Below are 25,007 nucleotides of genomic sequence, written 5' to 3'. Positions count from 1 at the left end.
CTCTAGAGCACAGGCTCAGTAGTTGTGCACAGGCTTAGTTGCTGCACAGCATGTGGGAGCATACATTCAATCAGGGATTGAAACTGTGTCTTTTGCATTGGCAGGTGGTTTCTTTACCACTGAGCCACCAGGGAAGCCTGGGAAGAACTTTCCAGGCAGAGAAATTGTCATAAGGAAAGGCCTAAAATAGGAAAGACATTGGTTTATTTGAAGAACTAAAAAAAACCAATGTGATGAGTATGGAGAGTGAGGGGGATAGACAGAGAGATGAGGCTGGAGAAGTGTCCAGAAGCCATGTCATATATGACCATTTGGTCATGGTGGTTAGTTTGTATCAGAGACCGGAAGCATGGAAACAGGTCAGTTAGGGAGATACTGTAGTATTGGGTTGGCCAAACAGTTCATTCAGGCTTTTCTGAAAGATGGTATGAAAAGCCTGAACCAAGTATTTGGCCAATCCAGTATTCCAAGCAGAGGTGTGTTGGTCTATGGTAGATGCATTAGAGATGAAAAGAAGCATATATGTTTGCTATCCTGTATTTAGAACTTATCAGGATTTGGTCACCGTGTGAGAGGTGTTGAGAAGGGTTCACATTTTCTTGCTTAAGCAGCATGGTGGCTGGAAGTAGCATTTACTGAAATGGGAAGAAAGGTGGGGAAGATTTTAGAAAGGACCAAGGGCTTGATCTTGAACATGATACGCCTGAGAGATGTTGTTTAGTCACTAAGTCACCTCTGACTCTTTGCGACCCCATGGACTGCTTCATGTCAGGCTCCTCTGTTCTCCACTATCTCCCATAGTTTGCCCAAACTCATGTCTATATAGTTGGTGATGCCATCCAACCATTGAAGAGGCGACTTGTTGGAAAAGACCATGATGCTGGGAAAGATTGAGGGCAGGAGGAGAAGGAGTCAAAAGAGGATGAGATGGGAGAAGATATCCAGGTTACCAATTGCATGTATCAGACTGGTGGTTACAAAGATTTTTTCAGGAGACATAACTTTGGACATTATCTGCAAGTAGATATTTTAAATAAACTACAGGCCAATGTTTAGAAAAGAAGCCAAACTTTTCCCAAGTCTAGGGATTTGATCTTTAGAGTTCTGATAGAAAGGAAGGGCCAGGAAAGGAGCTAGAAGAGCAGTTTCCAGTGAATGAGGAGGCAAACCAGAAAAGCAGGGCATCATGGAAGCAGACAAGAGTGTTTCAGAAAGGAGGAGAAGGGGTTGCTGCTGCTACTGCTGCTAAGTTGCTTCAGTCATGTCCGACTCTGTGCGACCCCATAGACGGCAGCCCACCAGGATCCCCTGTCCCTGGGATTCTCCAGGCAAAAACACTGGAGTGGGTTGCCATTTCCTTCTCCAATGCATGAAAGTGAAAAGTGAAAGTGAAGTCTCTCAGTCGTGTCTGACCCTCAGCGACCCCATGGACTGCAGCCTACAGGCTCCTCTGTCCATGGGATTTTCCAGGCAAGAGTACTGGAGTGGGGTGTCATTGCCTTAACAGTTTAGAATTCTCCAAAGAGGACTAAATGATAATAGTGTTAAGCTGGAATCTATATGTTGAGTCTTCTGTATTGAATCATGCGAAATTGCTATTTTTGTAGTTAAAGAATGGTCAATAGTGATCATTTTCTGGCTTTAATGTAATACATACTTGGCTTGAAAGTATATATTTTAGGGTAACATCTATTAGGGTGAGAAATAATAGATGTCTATAACCCATCTGTAACCCATCCTCCCCACCAACTTCGCTTTGTCTTTCTGTTTACCTAACTTCTCTCAGTAAATTTGTACTCACTTGGCTTTTATTCTAGAGCTTTGGGAAGCCACTGAATGATGTGAAGCAGGGAGTGACAGATCTGATGATATTTTGTTTCTTTGGACTGTAAACTAAGGGACGTATGTATGTTTTCACACACAACTCTTTGCCCAGCAAGTGGTTGAGAGCAGGGGTTTCCTTTTTATACCCCAGAGAGTTTCTGTCCTGAAAATGCAGCACAAATCCTAGTCTGAAGGTATTTGCCCTAATACTTTAAAATATTATGGGTGTTGAAGTCCTACCATACAAATGATGTGACCTCTTTGGTTTACCTGTCATGGCTTTTATCATCCAAATGGTGGCATTTGCCATTTCAGTGTAGAAATGTCCAGAGTTACAGAATCAAGGCTGGTTCCCTTTGATGTCAGCACAGACCCTGGACTAGGTGTCTGGAATCCCGGCATCTATTGCAGCATCATGAGCTAGTTCACGTGACCCCTGAGGGCTTAGGTTTCTTTATTTTTTCCCCTATTTTCATTATTTTTAAATAACTAGATTGAATAACTTCTTTTACTTTTCTTCTAGCTTTAACAGTCGATGCGCCTAATAATGATGTAATACTTCAGACAGACTATAACAGTTGCGGTTTTATTTATTTTTTTTTAATATATGTTTTGTCACAGGCCAGTACCTGAAGGCAATGTTGACACCCTTTGATTATTTACACTCACCCCCCAATATTTTTTAATGTGAGCCAGTTTTCTCAGATTGCAAGATCTCACATAAAAATTCACCTTTCTAGTCTCTTTTTTTTTAAAAATCAAGATCTTTGGCTCCATGGGGCTGATGTTCTTACAAGGTAGCCCTCCGCTGGATCTGAAAAGCACATGCCTCCTGTTAGACAGGCATTTCACGTTCTAGTTCATGACCCGCACCATTCTGGGCTTCTCCTACCCTGTGCACTTGCCCCCTGATTTTTCCCAGTCCATGTAGCTATTTGAACATGATCGACCTGGGATGACCCAAGCTAGAAAACATCTCAGTGATGAAACTTCAGTATGAGGTGAACCCTGTACAGGTGTGCAGCTCAGTTTCTCGTTTATTTTTGCTGAGACTTCTGAGAGTTGGGTACCTTTGATCAAAGTAGAGCCTAAAAATAGACACGCCAATTCAGGGAGCAGAACTTGGCTGCTTAGTCACAGTTGTCACAAATGCCTCTGAGCAGTGTTTCTTCACCCTAGCCACTCGTTAGAGTTATCTGGGGAGCATTTAAAAAATATCTACATCCAAGTTTCACCCCAGAGCAATTGGATCTGAATCTCTAGAGGAGAGGCCCAAGCATCAGTATTTTTTTTTTTTTAATCAGATGTGCTGATGTGCAGCCAGGATCAAGAAACACTGCCATAGAAACTGAACCCAGCAGTAAGGACTGACATCATGAGCCTAGGGAAATCCGCAGAAAGTCTGAGAATTCTCTGTGGCTGGTTTTCAGCCCGTGTGGAGTCACTAAAACCATGCCTAAGAACAGCCTCTCTCCTCAGAAGCTGGGCTGCCCATCTGTCAGGGGTTTCCATCACTCCTGGTGGCATTCACAAGATGCTTCTGGCATGGGTCCCTGGGCCATGGCTCTCTCTGCCTCTGCTTAGGTGAGTGTGCAGGGTAGGAAGAGTCCTAAATGGAGTGGTGAGCTAAACAAAAGAAGGGAGAGAGGAGAGATGTTGGTGTTTTACTGATCTAAATTGCAATCTGCCTATTATGGAAAACTGTGGTTTCAATAGCTTAGCTTTTAAGATGATTGATGAAAGAGCACAAACAACCCAGTGGTAAAACAAAGATGAAAACATAAGAATGTGCTTCTGAGAACTGCTGCTGGTCCATTGGTTAGGATTTTGAGCTTCCAGTGCTGGGGACTCTGGTTGGATCCTTGGTCATGGAAATAAGATCCTGCAAGCCTCATGCCCCTCCTACCCGCCCCCCGCCACCCGAAAAGAAAGTGCTTCCATTTGAAGTGTTTCCTTTCTAGTGTCCCCATTAGGGCTACTTTGATCTGGAAAGTCTGAAAAATGACTTCCTTTACCTAGTACTGTTAAACAAATAGAAGACTAGGGGGAAAGTCCAAAGTAATGCCAGACCACTGTTCCCAAAGTTCCCAAAGAGAAATTATTTTTCCAAATGACTTAGGATGATAGGGTGAGAAGTCCTTGCAAGAATAGCTACTCAATGACATTCTCCGTGTCTACTGCGCCAGTAATGTCAGAACAATAGGCTTTGAATCTGAGCCCAATATGGAATTGAAAAATTGCAGACTTAGGGTTTATGATGAACACAACCCAGCTGGAGCATTGACTGAACAATGGCAGGAAGGTTTGGTGGAGCCAATCCAGCCGGCTGTGGTTCTGCCACAAGGGAACGATGAGTTTTAAAGGACACAGCCTAATTTCTCTCTGCAGCTGGGTGTCATTGACTAATGAAAATATATTGGCACGCTGCTCACGGGTTATTGTTCCATGTAACTGCACCTCTTAGCTGGGGATTTGTAAGCAGGCCATGATTGAAAGGAATATGACTGGGCTCGGTTATTAAAATATTCCAAATACAGCCTGCCCTATTTATTGGAAACAAAGTTTGACAAGATTATGTTGATATGAGGAGCGGATAATGAAACATCACCGTGCATAGGCACTGCCAGTGTCAACTGGGCAGAATTACAGTCCTTAAATATTTATACAGGAAAATGAAATGCAACTATTAATACTTCCAGGAAGTGATACAGCATGAGAGGAGAGAGAGACATGAGGAATAGGATCCTGGGCCACTTGTAACAGGCCAATTTATCATTTTTATAAAATGGCTGCATGTCTCATTTGCAGGAAGTCGTCAAAGAATGGGAAAAAGCATAACTACCTCTAAAGCTCTCAAAATTAGGCATGTTTAAACAAAAGTGTCCAAAAACCTGATGACTACATTTAGGTTTTAAGAAGGACTTCATTTTTAGGAGGGTTATGTCTTTTGGACTGATTTAAGCTTGAGTCCATTTCTTCAGTCATTTTAAAATGACAATTAACTTGGATGATTTAATTTTGTTTTACTTTGGTATTATTTTGGGGAGAAATCTCTTAAGAGCCAATGAAGGCAGATGTCCAGACAGGCATATTCACCGTGAAAAGCAATAAAAATGGCATTAGTCTAAGAATCATATCTGGTTTTACTCCAAGGTTTGCCTCTAGTTGGACTTGGGGGGTGGAGAGAAGGATTTGATAATACCTTAATTTTTCTCCAAGTGTTTTAGGAATGAATGCCTTAAAAAATTTATTACAATATTGCTTCTGTTTTATGCTTTGGATTTTTTGGCCCTGAGGCATGTGGGATCTTAATTACCTGACCAGGAACCGAACCTGCACCCCCTGCTTTGGCAGGCAAACTCTTAACCACTGGACTGCCAGGGAAGTCCCAGGAATGCATGTCTTATAGTCAGCAATTTTACCCATTTCCGAAGTCTGATTTCTTTTGAAATTTACATCCATTCATATTTGAGGAACTAGCAAGGAGTGCTGTGAAGAGCTAGAACTTTCCTGAATTCTGAGGCCTTGGATTCTGCCCACTGAACCCTCTCTCTTCAGTTCTCCCATCTCTCCCAGTAGCTCTTCCCTCACTCTGTCACATAGGCCTCCTGCTCTTCAGGTTCTCTGCAAAGTGAAAGCTGAAAGTTATGGGATTCTCCATGGGATTCTCCACGCAAGAATACTGGAGTGGGTTGCCATTTCCTTCTCCAGGGGATCTTCCCCACCCAGGGATCGAACCCAGGTCTCCCACATTGCAGGCAGATGCTTTAACTTCTGAGCCACCAGGGAAACCTGCTCAGGTTCTCTACCCCTCCTCTTTTCTCATTCTGCTCCTTAGTCTCCTCATTCTCTGCCCATTAGTAACCCCCTCTCCAGTGTGGGCAGCCCAGGAGTGAGTTTTGCAGGCTGGAGGTCTCCCTCCCTGCTGTTGAGTTGTAGGTTGATGGAGTAGAGTCAATTGTACTTTCCTTAAAACACTTCTCTGAAACCAAAATGAAAACCACTTCACTGATATTTAGCAGAAGACTTCAAAAAGCTGTTAAAAGCATCATATTCAATACAAAAACGCTCTGAACTATATAGTCGTAAGAAACACATTTTGTGTAAATCAATACATTTGATTAATCAGTCATTTGGCGCACTGCTCATCTGCTGATTTAATTTTCAATGAATTTGTGCTAGAATGAAAACTGAACTCTTCTTTTTGTTTTTCCCCTTTTTCCATCTTCCGACAGGCTCCTTTTAAAAAAATTGTCCTCAGTTAACATTTAGTCTGTTGCTGACTTCTGGTATTGAACTGAATAAAGTAATTGGCAGGGATGTGTCTAAGATGGAAAAGGAACATAGTTTAATTGCAGTGACTTCCAGAGTATGTTCCAGACAGAGTTTTCCAAAGCCTTTTCAAGAGTTTTGTTCAAGAGCAAAGTTTGATTCAAGAGCATTCTGAGGTTGCAAGGGGAGTTATTAAAAACTGTTATCACTTGCAATTAGTTTTCTGAGTCAGGATTTTCTCAGTACCATGAAATAAAATAAAGAAAAATTGCATGCTGAGACTGATTTGTTGGCATCCATAATTCCTGATTTCAAAAATTTCCAAAAATCTCATTTTTCCTCTTTGATGTTAGAAGTAAATGCTGCACAAAATACCCATAAATAATTTTCTACTAATAAAATGCAGCATTTATCAGTTACATATATTGAGGTTAAATAAGATTTGCCTCAGAGGGAAAAAATGGCTCCATTGTTTAAAAATGTTTGAGAACTGTTGATAATATAGAGACGAGAACTCTGGACTGGGAAAGTTAAGACTCTGTTTCACATTCATACTCCACCAGTGATGGGCTCAGTGACCTTGAGAAAATCATTTAAAATTTGGGGGCTTTAGTTTAAACCTATGAAATGAAATGAGAGAATTGAATTCTGTCCTTTTGAAAGAACAAGAAAACAAACAAAAATAACCAATGTGAGGATTAAGAACCCCCAGAGATACTTGGATGCTTAAAAAGGTTGGTGCAGGGAATTTCCCTGGTGGTCCAGTGGTTGGGACTTCGCCTTTCAGTTCAGGGGGTGCAGGTTTGATCCCTGGTCAGGGAACTAAGATCCCACATGCTTCTCAGCCAAGGGACTGAAACATAATAATAATAAAAATTTAAAAAGTTGGTGCAAAGAAATGTCTAGTATGTGACAAATGTGGAGGAATAATCTTAGTCTCAGATTCATCTCCTGCAGCTCTGCAGTATGCTTTATCTTATCCAGTGGTCCTGCTTACCATATTGCTCAGAAAAATAAGAGGCCAATGTGGAAAATTTGTAAATACCCAAGGCTTCTATTGTACAGTATATTCTCTTCTTATCTGTGAGGACCTTCAAGTTGACTTGCATGAGATACTGAACATGCCTGGTATGATGTTCATACATCCCAGGTTTATAAAAATCTCTCATCTATAGCACACACTTTTTCCAAGTAAAATTCAGATACCTCATGAGCGTGACTTCTAGAGCAATCTCGAGCAGAAAATAAAGTCTCATAAGCATTCAGATTCTTCCACAGCCTACCCTACTTGCTCTCTAAGCCGCCTTGATTCAAATTCCTGTCTTATATTATCCAAATTGTAAGTTACTACATACCTCGATCTGGCAGAAGCATTCTAGAAGTGTCAGAACTGTTGATACTAAATCCTAGACTGCTGAGGGTCTGCTGGGTAGGCAGTACCACTTGGTGTTGAAGGCTCAGACTCCAGATGTTGAAAGACTCCAAGCTGAAGGCCAGGTCTTCCACCTACTGCTTGTGTATCCGTGGGCAAGCTAGTGAACCTCAGATTTACCCACTGTAAGATGGGAATAATAAAGCTCAAGGTCCAGAAGTTTCTTGCTAAATAAGCTAAAATCAATAGGCTGAGTAATTGATTTGTTAAATAACAATGTTTTTCAAGTGACCCATTAGCCTAACCTACCAAATTCATCAATTTACCCTAAAATGTACATCCTCATATTAAATCTTTATAAAGCTCACTGTGCTTAATTCTGAGTGGATGGTCCTAACAGAGTAGTCAATTTGTTGCAAACTAAGGCTGATAGAGTGGTTTGATATTTTTACAAATATATTTAATATTCAAAAAAGTGTGTTTTCATTATATAGCATTTCAAAAGTCCAAAGGGGATTTTTTTTCTGTTTCTCTTGAATTCCTTTGGATCTCCTGGTGTGCCATTTTCTCTTCCACCCCTCTTCTAACTTCTTCTTTTATTGCCTTTTTTTTTAAACCATTTTTTCCACCTTAATTTCAAGTAATAAATCAAGTTGTATTTGGACTTTTGGAGAGTAGATATTTGGCCAATTAATTTTCAGTGCATTGGACTGCTTCTATCAAGTTCCATAGATATTTATTAATTGCCTATGATGTGCTGAACTTGACTCTGGTTATCCTGTGAAGGCAAGACGGGCAGGGTCTTGCTCTTAAATTTTCCATCCTGGTGGAGGAGAGCAGTAATAAAAACAAAAGGTGATAACTGCTATGAAGAAAATAGAACAGGTTGTCAGAATAGACAGTGCTACCATGCTGGGACTGGAGGTTGCTCTCTTAGGTTAGGTGGTTGGAGCAAGCTTCCAGAAGGTGAGGATGCTGAGCTCAGAAGATGGCCTTTGTAAGGAGGGGGAGTTCTGAACCATGGGGCAGGAAGAGATTGATGGGGGAATAGGAGAATCCACAGCAGTGGCCAGAGACAATATTGGGTTGCTTTGCTATTGTGGTTGAGGCGTGTGCAGCCTAAATGCATCTCCTTTCATTGTGGAATGCTTGGTTTACCATACAGCCATTCACATAAAGATTGGATATTTGTGGATGTGTTGTTTAATGCTCTTCTGCCCTATAAATATTGCCTGTAGTCAGGAACACAGCAGCACTGGGGGAACAAAAGATACACGTATATGCAAAACAATCAATCAAGCTGGACAGTTTTGGCAAAAGGTTTCCAGAGTACACTTTCATTGATATAGTTTTAAACTGCTGTAGCAGCATTTTAGTGCCTGATTAATGGGTTCATTTGCTTCAAAGGCTGCTTCAAACCATAACCTCTTTGAAAAAAGAAAACATATTAAAGAGAAGCTTCAGAGCAGCTCGTCAGCATTATTCCGTTTACAAAGCTTTCTCGTACTAATCTTCACTCTAACGAAAACTTCAGTGGTGACTGATGATATGGGGCCTTAAATAGGAAAAAGCCTTTATTTTAGTGTAAAATACACATATACTGCCTACAGGATAAAATGCACAGTGAGATAGAAGAAACATACCATTAGAGTAACTTTTGAAAACATCGATGGGGGATGACATGGAATCATGTCTGCTCTCAACTGTAAAACTTGGCTTCCAAATAAATCACAACAAGAAGGCTGGAGTCCTCTGGGAGGTGATCAGATGAAGCATCAAGTCATCGTCTCCAGAGAAGGTCAGTGAAACTTTGGTGCCATTTGAGGGTCTCTGAGAAATTTTAATAGCACCACCTGTAAGCTTTATCTCAGGGGGATTGGAAACCTGTATGAGTGTCTGTGTCACCAACATGTAAAATATCATGTATGAAATGAGTTGCCAGTCCAGGTTCGATGCACGATACTGGATGCTTGGGGCTGGTGCACTGGGACGACCCAGAGGGATGGAATGGGGAGGGAGGAGGGAGGAGGGTTCAGGATGGGGAACACATGTAAACCTGTGGCAGATTCATTTTGATATTTGGCAAATCTAATACAGTTATGTAAAGTTTAAAAATAAAATAAAATTAAAAAAAAAAAATTAAAAAAAAAATAAATAAATAAAAAAATAAAAACAAATATCTGGGCCCTATCTCAGATCTGTGGGTCACAGTCTCCTGAGTAGGGACAATAAAGACATAAACAATACTTTCTAGGTGATTCTGGTACAGTGGGAATACAGCCTTCTATTTAGAAATCGTCATTGCACATTAAGAGGCAAAAGCAAGTCCTTGGCAGAGAATTCTAGAATAGCAGAGTGTCTTTTCAGAGAAAGATAACAGGTGGCACCTGAGCTGGCAGTGGGTGTGCACATGGTAAGAGGCCAAAACAGCAAGGGATCTGAAGCCCCAGGTGTTGCTTCAGTGGAACCACTCTGTTTTTATGTCTTAAGCTGTATTTTAAAAAATGTAGAGTGGGAAGATTTGGGAGAATGGCATTGAAACATGTAAAATATCATGTATGAAACGAGTTGCCAGTCCAGGTTCGATGCACGATACTGGATGCTTGGGGCTGGTGCACTGGGACGACCCAGAGGGATGGAATGGGGAGGGAGGAGGGAGGAGGGTTCAGGATGGGGAACACATGTATACCTGTGGCGGATTCATTTTGATATTTGGCAAAACTAATACAATTATGTAAAGTTTAAAAATAAAATTAAATTAAATAAAAAAAAATTAAAAAAAATGTTGAAATACTCTGATCTTGTACTTAGTAGTACTAAGGTAATATGCACTCAGCCAAGTTGTGTGTAAGAGCAGAAGAGCTGTGGGATAGTAGTGTAAAGAGATTTCAGGCTGGATTGAATTCCTAGCAAACAGAAGTGTTGTGGTTTCTCATTTTCACATCACCATTTTCCCTCTGGTTGTCCCAAATCCTGGTCTTTGCTTGTAATTAAACCAAGCTCGTGACAGGGCAATTGTCCACATGAGTAGGTTAAAAAAAAAAAAAAATTGGGATCCAGGTAAGACAACACAGTTCTTGCTGAGTCATCAATGAATGATGTACAGGATGCTGCTCATGGGAGGTCTCTGCTGCTCATGGGAGGTCTCTGCTGCTTGGTGACTAGTAGGATAATTATTAGAGCTCCTTGGTGCAGGAGTGAAGTTGAGGGTGGGGGTGCGGTGCTCCCATACTTTGTTGGATAGTTTTGGTTACTGGATTAGCTTCCTTATGGCTCCCTGGTTCTTGCAATGAGTGACCCCCACTTGACCAAAGTCTGTGATATTTCTTGAGTTCTTTGCAGTAACTTGAAGAGTCTAGTCCTCTAACCCCTTTCCCAACCAGCCTGGCTCCTGGGTAATGTTTCCCTCTTTTTCTCCTTTGCCTGGGCAACCCTTTGTCTTGTCCTCAGAATGAAGTAGTCTGGCCTTTTCTCCACTCTGACTAAGGTATAAACTTTATGTCTTGTTTCTTCAGAGTTTGCCTTTTGAATTATTATTTTTTAATTGAATATAATCGATGTATGGTGTTGTACCAATCTATGCTGTACAGCACAGTGACTCAGTTATCACATGTAGAATTATGGTTTATTACAGGATATTGAATATCGTTGCCTGTGCTGTACATATACAGTGGGACCTTGCTGTTTATCCATCCTGTATATAATAGTTTACACCTGCTAATCCCACACTTCCAGTCCTTCCCTCCACCCCCTTGGCACAAAATTTGCCTTCTTAATTTCAGAATTCCTATCTTTTGCTTATCAAACATTTTGAATTTCAAGACAGTGTCTCTATGATGAATTTCAAAACCAAAATTTTGATTGAAATTCCCTGCATTTGACTGTTAGATCTCCCCAAAGTCTCGGTGGCCATGGTATATTTTTATTGGATGGAGGGGTAGGGAGTGATGATTAAGTTACAAAAAAAAAAAAAAAGCAATTTCTTAGAATGATCAGCCTGTTGATTTGGTTTATTCATCAAAATATTACCCTATTGTGATATGGACTGCAGATTGAAAACAGAGGAATATTTTGATAATGTAGTAATATTTTTTTAAAGCCCAGAATAGTAATAATAATAGAGAAGAAATGAGAGTCCCCTAATGTTGAGGATTTTGAAATGAAGAGACACTTTATGAATGAAACTGGATGAGTTAAAGGATAAGGCCAGAGTCATTATACCAGGTCCTGATGTTAGACTAATGTAGAAGGCCATGTATGGAAAATCAGTTCCAGGTTTATCCAAGAATCAGAACTGTTACTTATGTGTGAACCATGTATGTATATGCAGTAATATATATGATATGTACATACTACAGATGGCAGCAAGGTGGCTGGCTATTGTCAGTCACTGACTTGTGGGTATAGTAGGAGGAAAGATAGGTGAATCTCTTGTATTGTCTCTTTATGGATAAATTTCCATCCATAGGAAAATTGTTATTTAAGTAATGCTGTATGCCATGATCAGAAGAATTAGCTTAAAAAATGTTTTGAGTACTTGCCAGGGAGTATAATTTTGAGTTCAGTAGCATACAGTGCCTTTTAATAGCTTATCCAAGAGCAGCAATATCTATAGGAGGATTATTTGAAAGACATGGACATAATTCTCAGTGAGGCTGCAGTTTTCACTTGGGATATTAGAATTCTATATTGTGTGTGACTTTCCTATGCATTGTAGTATGTTAAAATCCCCAGACCTTGCTCAACAAATTGTGCCCACCTCCCATCATTATAACAGCAGTTGCCCTCCCTTGGTTCCAAAGCCATACCCCACCCCTGGCTAGGTACCACTGCTGCTGCTGCTGCTGCTGCTGCTAAGTCACTTCAGTTGTGTCCGACTCTGCAACCCCATAGACGGCAGCCCACCAGGCTCCCCCATCCCTGGGATTCTCCAGGCAAGAACACTGGAGTGGGTTGCCATTTCCTTCTCCAATGCATGAAAGTGAAGTCACTCAGTTGTGTCTGACTCTTCACGACCCCATGGACTGCAGCCTACCAGGCTCCTCTGTCCATGGGATTTTCCAGGCAAGAGTACTGGAGTGGGGTGCCATTGCCTCCTCCGGTACCACTGCTAGAAAATCTAAAATATTCTAATTGACAACCTAGAGAACTGAGTACCCAAATCAATTATATAGGCAATCAATAGAATCCTAGTTAGTATTAATTTTTTTAACAAAAATCATAGCTCTGTGAAACTTTTCAGTGTTTACCAAAAGGATATATATTTTAAAAATTTTATTAAAGTATAGTTGATTTACAATGTTGTGTTAATTTCTGCTGTACAGCAAAGTGATTCAGTTACACACACACACATATATATGTATTCTTTTCCATTATGGTTTATCATAGAGTACTGAATATATTAATAGTTCTCTGTGCTTTATAGCAGGAATTCATTGTTTAGCCATCCTATATTTAATAGTTTGCATCTGCCCATAGGAATATTTTTATTAATAGAATTAATCTCTGATCTTTCTGAGACAGTATTGTCTTCTGGTCTCAGCAGCAGTTGGGTTTTGTGAGCAAATGGTTTCTTTTTCCCTTGTACATTCTGTGAAACTTGAAATTGCATCCATATTCCTATTGGCAGTTGGCAAGCTCAGAGCCAAAAGTACTGGTCTACCTCTGGTATGAACACCATTGTGTTCCAATCTTATTAATGGCTTCTTGTTAGTTTCTTGTGATTAGTTACCTTTGGCTCATATATTTTCTACTTTTAATGGGATTTTATTTTGCTACTTTACAGGAACATGTATAAATGTCTTGAAGTTCTTTTTGGATCAGGGTAAGCTAACAATATGTACATACATTCACCTATATAATAAAGTTTATGTTGTGTAACACTTGTGGGATATAAATTTAAGCATATTTGTGATAGCCAAATAATTGTACTTTCTAATTACTAGCAACTGTTGGAAATTAAGATAAAACTTAATAGAAGAGCTAAATTAGGGAATTTAATTCTTATAACAGCACAGTTGTTTGTTTAATTTGCTAATTGTCTTTTCCTGGTACATAATCCTCATACATTAAAAATAGTGTAACTCCATGCTTAGTAGGAATCTTGTCGATTCTATTTTCTCCTGTAATTATCTAAATTTGAGCAGAGTCACAAACCTAAGGGATAAGATAATTTATACTGTGGCATGTGTTTGCTAATAATGTTAATTTATTATTTTCACAAATTATTTATATTTAAAATGAAATGTTGGCCTCATTATTTTTAGTCACTTATAGCTCTAGAATTTCAACAGCTGGAATGATACACTACCTTTCCCTTGGAGGTGTTTGTAAACAGTATTTCTGTTTAAGAGGTGGGGACATTTGTGGAAAGCAGCAACTGGGTGGTTAAAGGGTTAAAGTGAAGTCTCTCAGACGTGTCCGACTCTTTGTGACCCCATGGACTGTAGCCTGTCAGGCTTCTCCGTCCATGGGATTTTCCAGGCAAGATTACTGGAGTGGGTTGCCATTTCCTTCTCCAAGGGATTGAACCCAGGTCTCCCGCATTGCAAGCAGACGCTTTACCCTCTGAGCCACTAGGGAAGCTCTTCCTCCTGTTGGAACACACTCTGAGCATGGTAAGTTTTACTAAGTTAATCACTATTGGCATGCACCATAGAACAGATGAATAAAATTGAAAATATAAATATTCAAGCAATAACACAAGATGTAGGATACTTAAATTAAATGTTCCTGAATGTCAGAATGCTTTATTTACAAAGATCTCTGTGTCTTTGGTAGGAGACTGTTCAATACTGATTTGAAAATATAATGGTTCAAACTCTATACTGAATAATAATAATATTAAAAAAACCCCAAACCCCAAACTTCCCTTTCAGCCTGGAAGTTAGGTGCTCAGAAGCAGAGGAAAGAGAAAAGCAAAATATTTGAGCTAGAATTAGGCAAGGCTTCGACCTGAAAACATGCCTGTACGTGTGTATGAATGCATGTGCACATTCGTGTATGAAAAAACACTTGTGCCTGCCCAGGTTTTCTCTCATTGTCCCGCCGCCTGACACTGAAATGGTGTCTTTGATTTGGACAGAAAGAACATGACTGAAAAATACAGCTTTGAAAATCCAAATTACAAATTACAGGCTGTTATTAGGATGTTAGACTAGACGATGGCAGAGGGACAAGGCAAACAAGTCACAATGAAATTCAAGAAATAAAAAGATATGCTGCCAAGAGAGAACTCACTGAGCTGCTGGCCCTGATTTTTTCCCCCTAATAAAATGATTTTTGAGAGGCTGCTCAGCCAGCAAGGTAAACCATTCTCACAATTTAAAAGTGCCAGTCATCTGTAAAGCCTGAAGCCGAGACAAGGAAATGTGATGAAAAATAGGATTGTTACTTAAAAGTCAGAAGATAAGAAAGAGACAATGAAGCTCCTATAGCCAAGTTAATTAGGGGCTTGGACTCTACTTCTGGATTTTCCTTCTCCTGAAGCTTCTCTCCTCTCTTCCTTGCTCTGGCTGCCTTCTTGCCATTAAATGGCAAAGAGAAGAAAGAAAGGAATATACTAACCAAGCCTATATTGTAACAGTGGTTGGCCCAAAGCAGTGCAATTCAAAGGTAGAACAAAATAGTCAAATTTTGCTGTTTATCTTTCTAGTTCAAATTTTCATAACCAGATAATGATCACTTAATCATCTGTCAATCGGTTGAGTATAAGTGTAGCACTTGTGTGTGCAAGTGTGGGTTTGAAGCCTGGCTGGGATGTCTGCAAGTTGAATTGACCTATTTTCTTAGAAATAAGGACAGCCATTGAAGCAGAATCTATCAAGGTGGGGTTGATAGATAAATTACCCAATTGGACAGATGTATTTGTATGTATGGACATTAGAATGGGGACCAGCATTAATCATTCTGCGTTGTCACTCACCCTGAAAAATCTTTGGATATGCTATGGTAATTTTAAAACAGTAATGATCATTTTTAAGGTAAGTGTGTAATTTTTGAGCAGTTATAAATTTACAGAATTACTGAAAAGATAGTGCAGAAAGTTTTCATATACCTCATGCCCAGTCTCACCTGTTAGCATCTTATATTAAGATGGTACATTTGCCCATTAATAAGCTAGTATGCATATATGATCATTAACTAAATTCCATACTTTATTCAGATTTCCTCAGTTTTTCTCTAGTGTCCATCATCTGTTCCAAGATCCCTTCCAGGATACCACATTACATTTAGATGCCACGTCTCCTTAGACTCCTGTAGGTTTTCATGATTTTTCAGACTTTGCTTATTTTTGATGACCTTGCCAGTTTTTAGGGTTCCTGGTGAGGTATTTTGTAGCATGTCCATCAGATTGGGTGTGTTTGATGTTTTGTTTTTCATGGTGATACTGGGGTAGTGTGTTTTGGAAGGAAGATGATGGAGGTAAAGTGTCTTTCTCATCACATTATATCATAAGTACATGCTGTGAACATGGTTTCTCACTGTTTATGTTGACCTTGATCACCTGGCTGAAGGAGTATTTGTCAGTTTTTTCCATTGTAAAGTTAGTCTCTTTTCCCTCTTTTTGCACATTGTCCTCTTTGGATGAACGTCACTATGAGTAACACATACTTGAGTGCTCTGCTTCCTTAAGGGCTGTGTATCTACATAAACTCTTTGGAATTCTTCTTCTTGGTAGATGAACTATCTCCCCTTTATTAAATCCTTTATTTATATCAGTGTAGATTCATAAATATTTATATTATAATTGGGATGACAAACCAGTACTACTTTATTTTGTTGTTCAGATTGTTTCAGTTCATTGTTGTGACTGTGGGGTATTTTTTTTTTTTTTGAGAATTTGTAAGTATGCTGGCACTATGAGATTCTCTAGGCTCATGTGGTGGGTTGACTGATTTTTAAAAAATATTGAATCCAACCTTGCACACCTGTAATAAATCCTACTTGGCTGTAGTGTATGTAGTTATTTTTTGATTTGCTAATATTTTGTTGAGGATTTTTGCATACATGTTAATGAGATTTGGTTTGTTTTGCTTTCCTGTTAATTTCTGTGAAATTAAAAGATGTGTGCTCCTTGGAAGAAAAGCTATGACCAACCTAGACAGCATATTAAAAAGCTGAGACATTACTCTGCCAACAAAGGTCTGTCTAGTCAAAGCTATGGTTTTTCCAGTACTCATGTATGGATGTGAGAGTTGGACTATAAAAAAAAAGCTGAGCACCAAAGAATTGATGCTTTTGAACTATGGTGTTAGAGAAGACTCTTGAGAGTCCCTTGAACTGCAAGGCGATCCAACCAATCCATCCTAAAGGAAATCAGTCCTGAATATTCATTGGAAGGACTGATGCTTAAACTCCAATACTTTGGCCACCTGATGTGAAGAACTGACTCATTTGAAAAGACCCTGATGCTGGGGAAGATTGAAGGTGGGAAGAAAAGGGGATGACAGAGGATGAGATGGTTGGATGGCATCACTGATTCAATGGACATGAGTTTGAGCAAGCTCTGGGAGTTGCTGATGGACAGGAAAGTCTGGTGTGCTGCAGTCCATGGGGTTGCGAAGAGTCGGACCCGACTGAGTGACTGAACTGAACTGAATGTCATCTGGTCATCTTGGTATTAGGGAAATGATGGCCTCATAGAATCAGGTAGGAAGTGTTCCCTCCCTCTGGGAAATATTGGTATAATTTTTTCCTTAAATGCTTGGTAGAATTTATCAGTAAACCATCTGGACCTGGTGCCTTCTTTTTTTTTGAAGACTATTTTATTCATTCACTTGCTTTAATGACTCATCTGAAGAGGTTTGTATCTGTTTCTACTTGTGTGAGTTTTGGTAGTTTATGTGTTTCAAAGAATTGGTCCATTTCATCTAAATCATAAAATTTGTGGACACAGAATTGCTCATAATTTTCCTATATTATCCTTTTATGTCCAGAGAACAGTAGGGATGACCCCTCTTTCATTCCTAGTATTGGTAACCTGTGTATTTTTTTTTTCTTGGTTAACTTGGCTAGAGGTTTAAGAATTAAACATTTTTTCCCCTAAGAACCAGGTTTTGGTTTTGTTGATTTTTAAAATCTATTTTCCAGTTTTCAATTTCATTGATTTCTGCTCTCATTTTTATTATTTAATTCTGCTTTCTGTAGGCATAAATTGCTCTTATATCTACAGTTTCCTAAGGAGAAAGCATATTGAAAAGCAGAGACATTACTTTGCCAACAAAGGTCCATCTAGTCATGGCTATGGTTTTTCCAGTGGGAGAAAAATAATAGCAAATGAAGCAACTGACAAACAACTAATCTCAAAAATATACAAGCAACTCCTACAGCTCAACTCCAGAAAAATAAATGACCCAATCAAAAAATGGGCCAAAGAACTAAATAGACATTTCTCCAAAGAAGACATACAGATGGCTAACAAACACATAAGAAGATGCTCAACATCACTCATTATCAGAGAAATGCAAATCAAAACCACTATGAGGTACCATTTCACACCAGTCAGAATGGCTGCGATCCAAAAGTCTACAAGTAATAAATACTGGAGAGGGTGTGGAGAAAAGGGAACCCTCTTACACTGTTGGTGGGAATGCAAACTAGTACAGCCACTATGGAGAACAGTGTGGAGATTCCTTAAAAAACTGGAAATAGAACTGCCTTATGACCCAGCAATCCCACTGCTGGGCATACACACTGAGGAAACCAGAAGGGAAAGAGACACGTGTACCCCAATGTTCATCGCAGCACTGTTTATAATAGCCAGGACATGGAAGCAACCTAGATGTCCATCAGCAGATGAATGGATAAGAAAGCAGTGGTACATATACACAATGGAGTATTACTCAGCCATTAAAAAGAATACATTTGAATCAGTTCTGGTGAGGTGGATGAAACTGGAGCCTATTATACAGAGTGAAGTAAGCCAGAAAGAAAAACACCAATACAGTATACTAACACATATATATGACTTTTATTCTTTTAAATTTGTTAAGGTGTGTATTATGACCCAGAATGTGGTCTTTCATGGTGAATTTTTTTGTAAGCTTGAGAAAAATGTGTATTTTGCCATTGTTAGAGTTTTTTACAGATGTCAATTAGATTGTTGATTCTGCCTACTCAATCTAGCAATTACTGAAGGGGGAGGTAGGAGCTGAAGTCTCCAACTATAGTAGGGTTTTCTTTTATTATCCTTTCAATTTTATTGAGTTTTGCCTCATATATTTTGATGTTTTATTGTTAGGTGCGCACATGTTTAGGAATGTTATATCTTCTTAGAACATTGATTCCTTTATTATTATGCAGTGCCTGTTTTTATCCCTGATATTTTTCCTTGTTCTGAAATCTGCTTGGTTTAAAATTCATAAAGCTACTCCAACTTACTTTCTTTTGATTAAAGGTGCATCTTTTTTATCCCTTTGTTTTTATCCTATCATTTTTGTTTAAAAAGTATCTTTTTTTTTTGTAGGCAGTATATGATTGGGTCTTGTTTTGTATCTAGTATGGCAATCACTGTCTTTTAATTGTTGCATTTAGAACATTCACATTAAAATAAGTATTAATATATGTGAGCTAATATTACCTACATTTGTAACTTTTGCTTATTACCAGAGGTTTCTTTTTCTTCCTTATTTGATTTTAATTGAGCATTTTATAAAATTCAGTTTTTTTGTTTTTTTTTTAGAATTCAGTTTTTATCTCCTCTATTAGTGTAGCAATTATATGTCTTTAATAAATTTTTAGTGGTTTCCTTACAGTTTAAAATATTCATTTTTAACTGATATAAGTATGCCTTCAGATAACAATATTGTATTTCTTGTGTAGTGCAGACACCTTATGACAATGTACTCATAATTCCTCCCTTCATTCCCTGGGATATTTTTTTATCCATATGCTGTAACCACACAATTCATTGTTACTATTATAACTTTAAGCAGAAAGATATATATTAGATCAGTTGAGAAAAAAAAATTATTTTAGCTTCATTTATTCCTTTTATGATGCTCTTCCCTTCTTTGTGTAGAGGTAAGTTTCTGATTTTAAAAATTTTCTTTAGGCAGAAGGAAAATTACCATTTCTTGCAGGACAGAATTCTCTTACTTGTTGCTTGTCTGAGACAGCCTTTATTTTTCTTCATTAAAAAAAATTTTTTTTTGGAGTATAGTTGCTTTACAATGTTGTGCTAGTTTCTACTGTACAGCAAAGTGAGTCCGCTGTACATATACATATATCCTCTCTTTTGAATTTCTATCCCATTTAGGTCACCACAGAATACTAAATAGAGTTCCCTGTGCTATAAGGTAGGTTCTCACTAGTTATCTATTTTCAGCATAGTATCGAAAGTGTATATGTGTCAATCCCAATCTCCCAATCCATCCCACCCCTCCTTTCCCCTTGGTTTCTGTATGTTTGTTCTGTATGTCTATGTATGTATTTCTGCTTTGTAAGATCGTCTACACCAATTTTTTCAAATTGCACATATGTACTTTAATATAAGGCATTTGTTTGTCTCTTTCTGACTTACTTCACTCTGTATGACAGTCTCTAGTTCTATCCATATCTCTACCAATGATGTGATTTTGTTCCTTTTTATAACGAGTAATATTCCATTGTATATATGTATCACCTTTTCTTTATCCATTCCTCTGTTGATGGGCATCTAGGTTGTTTCCACGTCCTGGCTATTGTAAATAGTGCTGCAATGAACATTGGGGTGCATGTGTCTTTTTGAATTACAATTTTCTCTGGATGTATGCCCAGCAGTAGGATTGTTGGGTTACATGGTAGTTCTATTTTTAGTTTTTTAAGGAACCTCTACACTGTTCTCCACATTCCCACCAATAGTGTAAGAGGGGTTCCCTTTTCTCCACACCCTGTCCAGCATTTATTGTTAGTAGATTTTGTGATAATGGCCATTCTGACCAGTGTGAGGTGACACCTCTTTGTAGTTTTGATTTGCATCCTTAAAAATTAATGATGTTGAGCATATTTTCATGTGTTTATTGGCCATCTGTATGTCTTCTTTGGAGATATGTTTATTTAGGTCTTCCATTCATTTACTGACGGGGTTATTTTGGGGGGTGAGGTGGAAAGAGGAGTCCTATTTCCAAACCCACAGGACAAAAGTCTAAGGTCCCTTTTCTCCAGCATCCCACCCAACCCACCCAGAATTCCAGGGGATGGTTTTCAACTCCCCAGGACAGTGTTTTCCAGCTTCACACTCTTGGCTGCTTCTCCAAACAGCTCCCAGAAACTCCCAAACTCCAGTTTAGAGTTGTTACAGTTGCCCAAGTTGGCAATTTTCTCTTCCAGCCCACAGTTGCTCAGCATGAGGTGGGGAAGCTGCTGGGTGATCAGGCCCCTTAGCTTGGAGGGGTTCAACGACTCCTTCCCACCCTCCACCAAATGCTGGTGGAAGTCCTTGGTCAGGGTCTCACTGGTCCTCTCCACGTCCCTGAATTCCTGGGCATCCTCAGAGTTGGCTGACCAACACTGTCCCATGGTGCTCAATGCACTCTGTCCTGTGGTGAGAGTTTTATCCTACAGCCAGCCCCAGAGGAGCTGATGGCTCATAATCTGCTAACAGTCACTGAGACAGGACTGGAGGTGATTGGGTTGTTTTTTGATAGTGAACTGCATGAGATGTGTGTATATTTTGGAGATTAATCTTTTGTCATTTGCTTCATTTGCAGATATTTTCTCAATTCTGAAGACTGTCTTTTCATCTTCTTTATGATTTCCTTTGCTGTGCAAAAGCTTTTAAGTTTAATTAGATCCCATTTGTTTATATTTGCTTTTATTCTCATTACTTTAGAAAAGAAAGGAAGAAAAGAAAGTGAAGTCGCTCAGTCGTGTCCGACTCTTGGCGACCCCATGGACTGTAGCCTGCACCAGGATTCTCCATCCATGGGATTCTCCAGGCAAGAGTACTGGAGTGGGTTGCCATTTCCTTCTCCAGGGAATCCTCAAAAAAGACCTTGCTGCATTATATGTCACTATTCTGCCTATGTTTTCCTCGAAGAGTTTTATAGTATCTGGCCTTACATTCAGATCTTTAATCCATTTTGAGTTTATTTTTGTATATGGTGTTAGGGAGTGTTCTAATTTCATTCTTTTACATGTAGCTGTTCATTTTTTTCCCCAGCAACACTTATTGAAGAGACCATCTTTCCTCCATTATATATTCTTGCCTCCTTTGTCATAGATTATATGACTATATATGGCCTTTATTATGTTGAGGTGTGAGGGTTTATATCTGGGCTCATATCCTATTCCATTTATCTTTATTTCTATTTTTGTGCCATTACTATACTGTCTTGATCACTGTAGCCCTGTAGTATTAGTCTGAAGTCAGAGAGGCTAATTTGATTACCCCAGCTTCATTTTTTCATTTTTTTCCCTCAAGATTGCTTTTGCTACTCTAGGTCATTTTTTGTTTCCATAGAAATTGTAAAATCATTTGTGCTGGTTTTGTGAAAAGTACCATTGGTAATTTTATAGGGGTTGTATTGCATCTGTAGATTGCTTTGATTAGTATAGCCATTTTCACAATATTTATTCTTCCAATTCAAAAACATGGCATATCTCTGGATCTCTTGATGTTGTCTTTTATTTCTTTCATCACTATCTTATCGTTTTCTACATATAGGTCTTTTGCCTCCTTGGGTAGGTTACTCCTAAGTATTTTATTTTTTTGTTGCAATTGTAAATGGGATCATTTCCTTAGTTTCTCTTTCTGATCTTTTGTTGTTAGCTTTAAGAATGCAAAATATTTCTGTGTATTAATTTTGTATCTTTACTAAATTTGCAACTTTACTAAATTCATTGATTTGCTCTAGTAGTTTTCTGGTGGCATCTTTTAGGATTTTTTATGTATAGTATCATGTCATCTGAAAACAGTGACAGTTTTACTGCTTCTTTGACAATCTGGATTCCTTTTATTTCTTTTTTTTTTCTCTGATTGCCATGGCTAGATGTTCCAAAACTATGTTGAATAATAGTGGTGAGAGTGGGCACCCTCGTCTTATTCCTGATCTTAGAGGAAATGCTTTCAGCTTTTCACCATTGAGAATGTTTGCTGTGGGTTTGTCCTACATGAGGTAGGACAACCTACCTATTATGTTGAGGTAGGTTCCCTCTAGGCCCACTTTCTGGAGGATTTATTTTTTAATCATAAATGGGTATTGAATTTTGTCAAAAAGTTTTCCTGCATCTTTTGAAATGATCATATGGTTTTTATTCTTCAATTTGTTAATATGGTGTATCACACTGATTGATTTGCATATATTGACACTTCCTTGTATCCCTGGAGTAAATACCACTTGATCATGGTATATGATCTTTTTAATGTGTTGTTGCTATTGGTTTGCTAGTATTATGTTGAAGATTTTGCATTCTATGTTCATCAGCGATATTGGATTGTAATTTTTTTTTGTGGCATCTTTGGTTTTGGTATCAGGTGATGGTGGCCTCGTAGATTGAGTTTGGGAGTGTTCCTCCCTCTGTAGTTTTTTTGGAAGAGTTTGAGAAGAATAAATATTGTTAGCTCTTCTGTAAACATTTGATGGAATTTGTCTGTTAAGTCATCTGGCTCTGGGCATTTTATTATTTAAAGGTTTTTAGTCACAGTTTCAATTTCAGTACTTGTGATTGATCTGTTAGTATTTTCTATTTCTTCCTGGTTCAGTGTTAAAAGGTTGTGCTTTTCTAAGAATTTGTTCATTTTGTCCATTTTATTAGCATATAGTCACTTGTAATAGTCTCTTATGACCTTTTGTATTTCTGCGGTGCCAGTTGTAACTTCTTCTTTTTCATTTCTAGCTTTATTGATTTGAGTCCTCTCCCCCCCCCTTTTTTTTTTCTTGATGAGTCTGGCTAAAGTTTTATTGGTTTTGTTTATCTTCTGAAAGAACCAGCTTTTAGTTTTATTGATCTTTCCTGTTGTTTTTTTTTTTTTTCATTTCTATTTCATTTATTTCTGCTCTGATCTTTATGATTTCTCTCCTTCTATTAACTTTGAGTTTTGTTTGTTCTTTCTTGAGTTTCTTTAGGTGTAAGGTTAGACTGTTTGAGATTTTTCTTGTTTATTGAAGTAGGATTGTATCGCTAGAAATTTCACTTAAGAACTGCTTTTGCTGCATCCCATAGGTTTTGGGTTGTCTTTTAAAAAAACATTTCTTTATTCGTTTGGCTGCATCAGGTCTTAGTTGCGGCATGCAGACTTAGTTGCAATTGCCCTACAGCTTACTGGATCTTAGTTCTCCAACCGAGGATTGAACCTGCACCCCCAGCATTGGAAGGCAGATACTTCCCTGGAGCACTAGGGAAGTCCCAGGTTGTCATGTTTTCTTTGTCATTTGTTTCTAGGTATTTTTTAAATTTCCTCTTTGATTTCTTAAATGATCTCTCGGTTATTTAGTAGCATAATTTTTAGCTTCCATGTGTTTGTGCTTTTTTACAGTTTTTTTTTTTCCCTGTAATGCATTTCTAATCTCATAGCATTGTGGTCAGAAAGGATGCTTGATGCAATGTCAATTTTTTTAAAATTACCAAGGCTTGACTTGTGGCCCAAGATGTGGTCTATCCTGGAGAATGTTCTGTGTGCACTTGAGAATAAAGTGTATTCTTCTGCTTTTGGATGGAATGCCCTATAAATCAGGTCTATTTTGGTCTAATGTGTCATTTAAGGCCTATGTTTCCATATTAATTTTCTGTTTGGATGATCTATCCATTAGTGTAAGTGGAGTGTTAAAGTCTCCCAGTATTATGGTTTTGCTGTAGATTTGCCCTTTTATGGCTGTTAGCATTTGCTTTATGTATCGAGGTGCTCCTATGTTGAGTGCATATTTATAATTGTTATATCTTCTTCTTGGATTGATCCCTTAATCATTATGTTGTGTCCTTCCTGGTCTCTTGTAACAGTTTTTATTTTAAAGTCTGTTTTATCTGATATGAGTTACTACTCCTGCTTTCTTTTGATTTCCATATACATGGAATATAATTTTCCATCCCTTCAGTTTCAACCTGTGTCCCTAGGTCTGAAGTGGGTCTGTTGTAGACAACATGTATATGGGTCTTGTTTTTGTTTCCATTTAGCCAGTCTGTGTCTTTCAGTTGGAGCATTTAAAGTATTTATGTTTAATTCTCCATGTGTACTGTTTTCTTAATTTTTTGGGTTTTTTTTTGTTGTTGGGTCTTTTTCTCCTCTGTGTTTCCTGCCTAGAGAAATTCTTTTAGCATTTGTTGCAAAACTGGTCTTATAGTGCTGAGTTTTCTTAACTTTTGCTTTCTGTAAAACTTGATTTCTCTGTCAAATCTGAATGAGAGCTTTACTGGGTAGAGTAATTGCTAGTTCATTTTTGAAGGATAATTTTGCTGGATATATATTGGTGATTTTTTCTTTTAACAATTAAAATATTTCACTTTACTCTTTTCTTGTTTTCATGGGTTCCTATGAGAAGTCAAATGTCATTTATGTTTTTTGTTCCTCTAGAGGTGTTTTTATTGTTAAGTTTCTCTTATTGTTAAAATTTGTCTTTGG

General features: G+C 38.4%; 1 protein-coding gene and 1 long non-coding RNA gene across 9 annotated transcripts in view; one reads left to right on the top strand and one right to left on the bottom strand.

The window, feature by feature from the left end:
- The window catches only part of LOC129638967 (uncharacterized), a 198,689-nt gene that overhangs the window by 103,788 nt on the left and 69,894 nt on the right, over positions 1-25,007 (top strand). For 3 of the 8 annotated variants that reach the window (XR_008708120.1, XR_008708116.1, XR_008708117.1), the window contains 4 exons: positions 13,254-13,292; positions 13,918-14,085; positions 19,728-19,767; positions 21,282-24,893. The exons of 1 other annotated variant lie outside the window; for it this stretch is intronic. This is a non-coding gene — a long non-coding RNA (uncharacterized LOC129638967). Of the gene's footprint in view, positions 1-13,253; positions 13,293-13,917; positions 14,086-19,727; positions 19,768-21,281; positions 24,894-25,007 lie in introns of those variants that run through there. 4 more of the 8 variants (XR_008708123.1, XR_008708121.1, XR_008708118.1 and 1 more) reach the window with 3 other exon arrangements.
- Positions 20,654-20,968, bottom strand: LOC129638966 (protein S100-A14-like). Its single transcript, XM_055563747.1, has one exon. It carries the CDS (start codon positions 20,966-20,968, stop codon positions 20,654-20,656), a length of 315 nt encoding a protein of 104 aa, XP_055419722.1.

The sequence above is a fragment of the Bubalus kerabau genome, chromosome X, assembly GCF_029407905.1.
Source record: "Bubalus kerabau isolate K-KA32 ecotype Philippines breed swamp buffalo chromosome X, PCC_UOA_SB_1v2, whole genome shotgun sequence".
NCBI lineage: Eukaryota > Metazoa > Chordata > Mammalia > Artiodactyla > Bovidae > Bubalus > Bubalus kerabau.
This window is presented reverse-complemented; position numbering and strand designations above follow the sequence as displayed.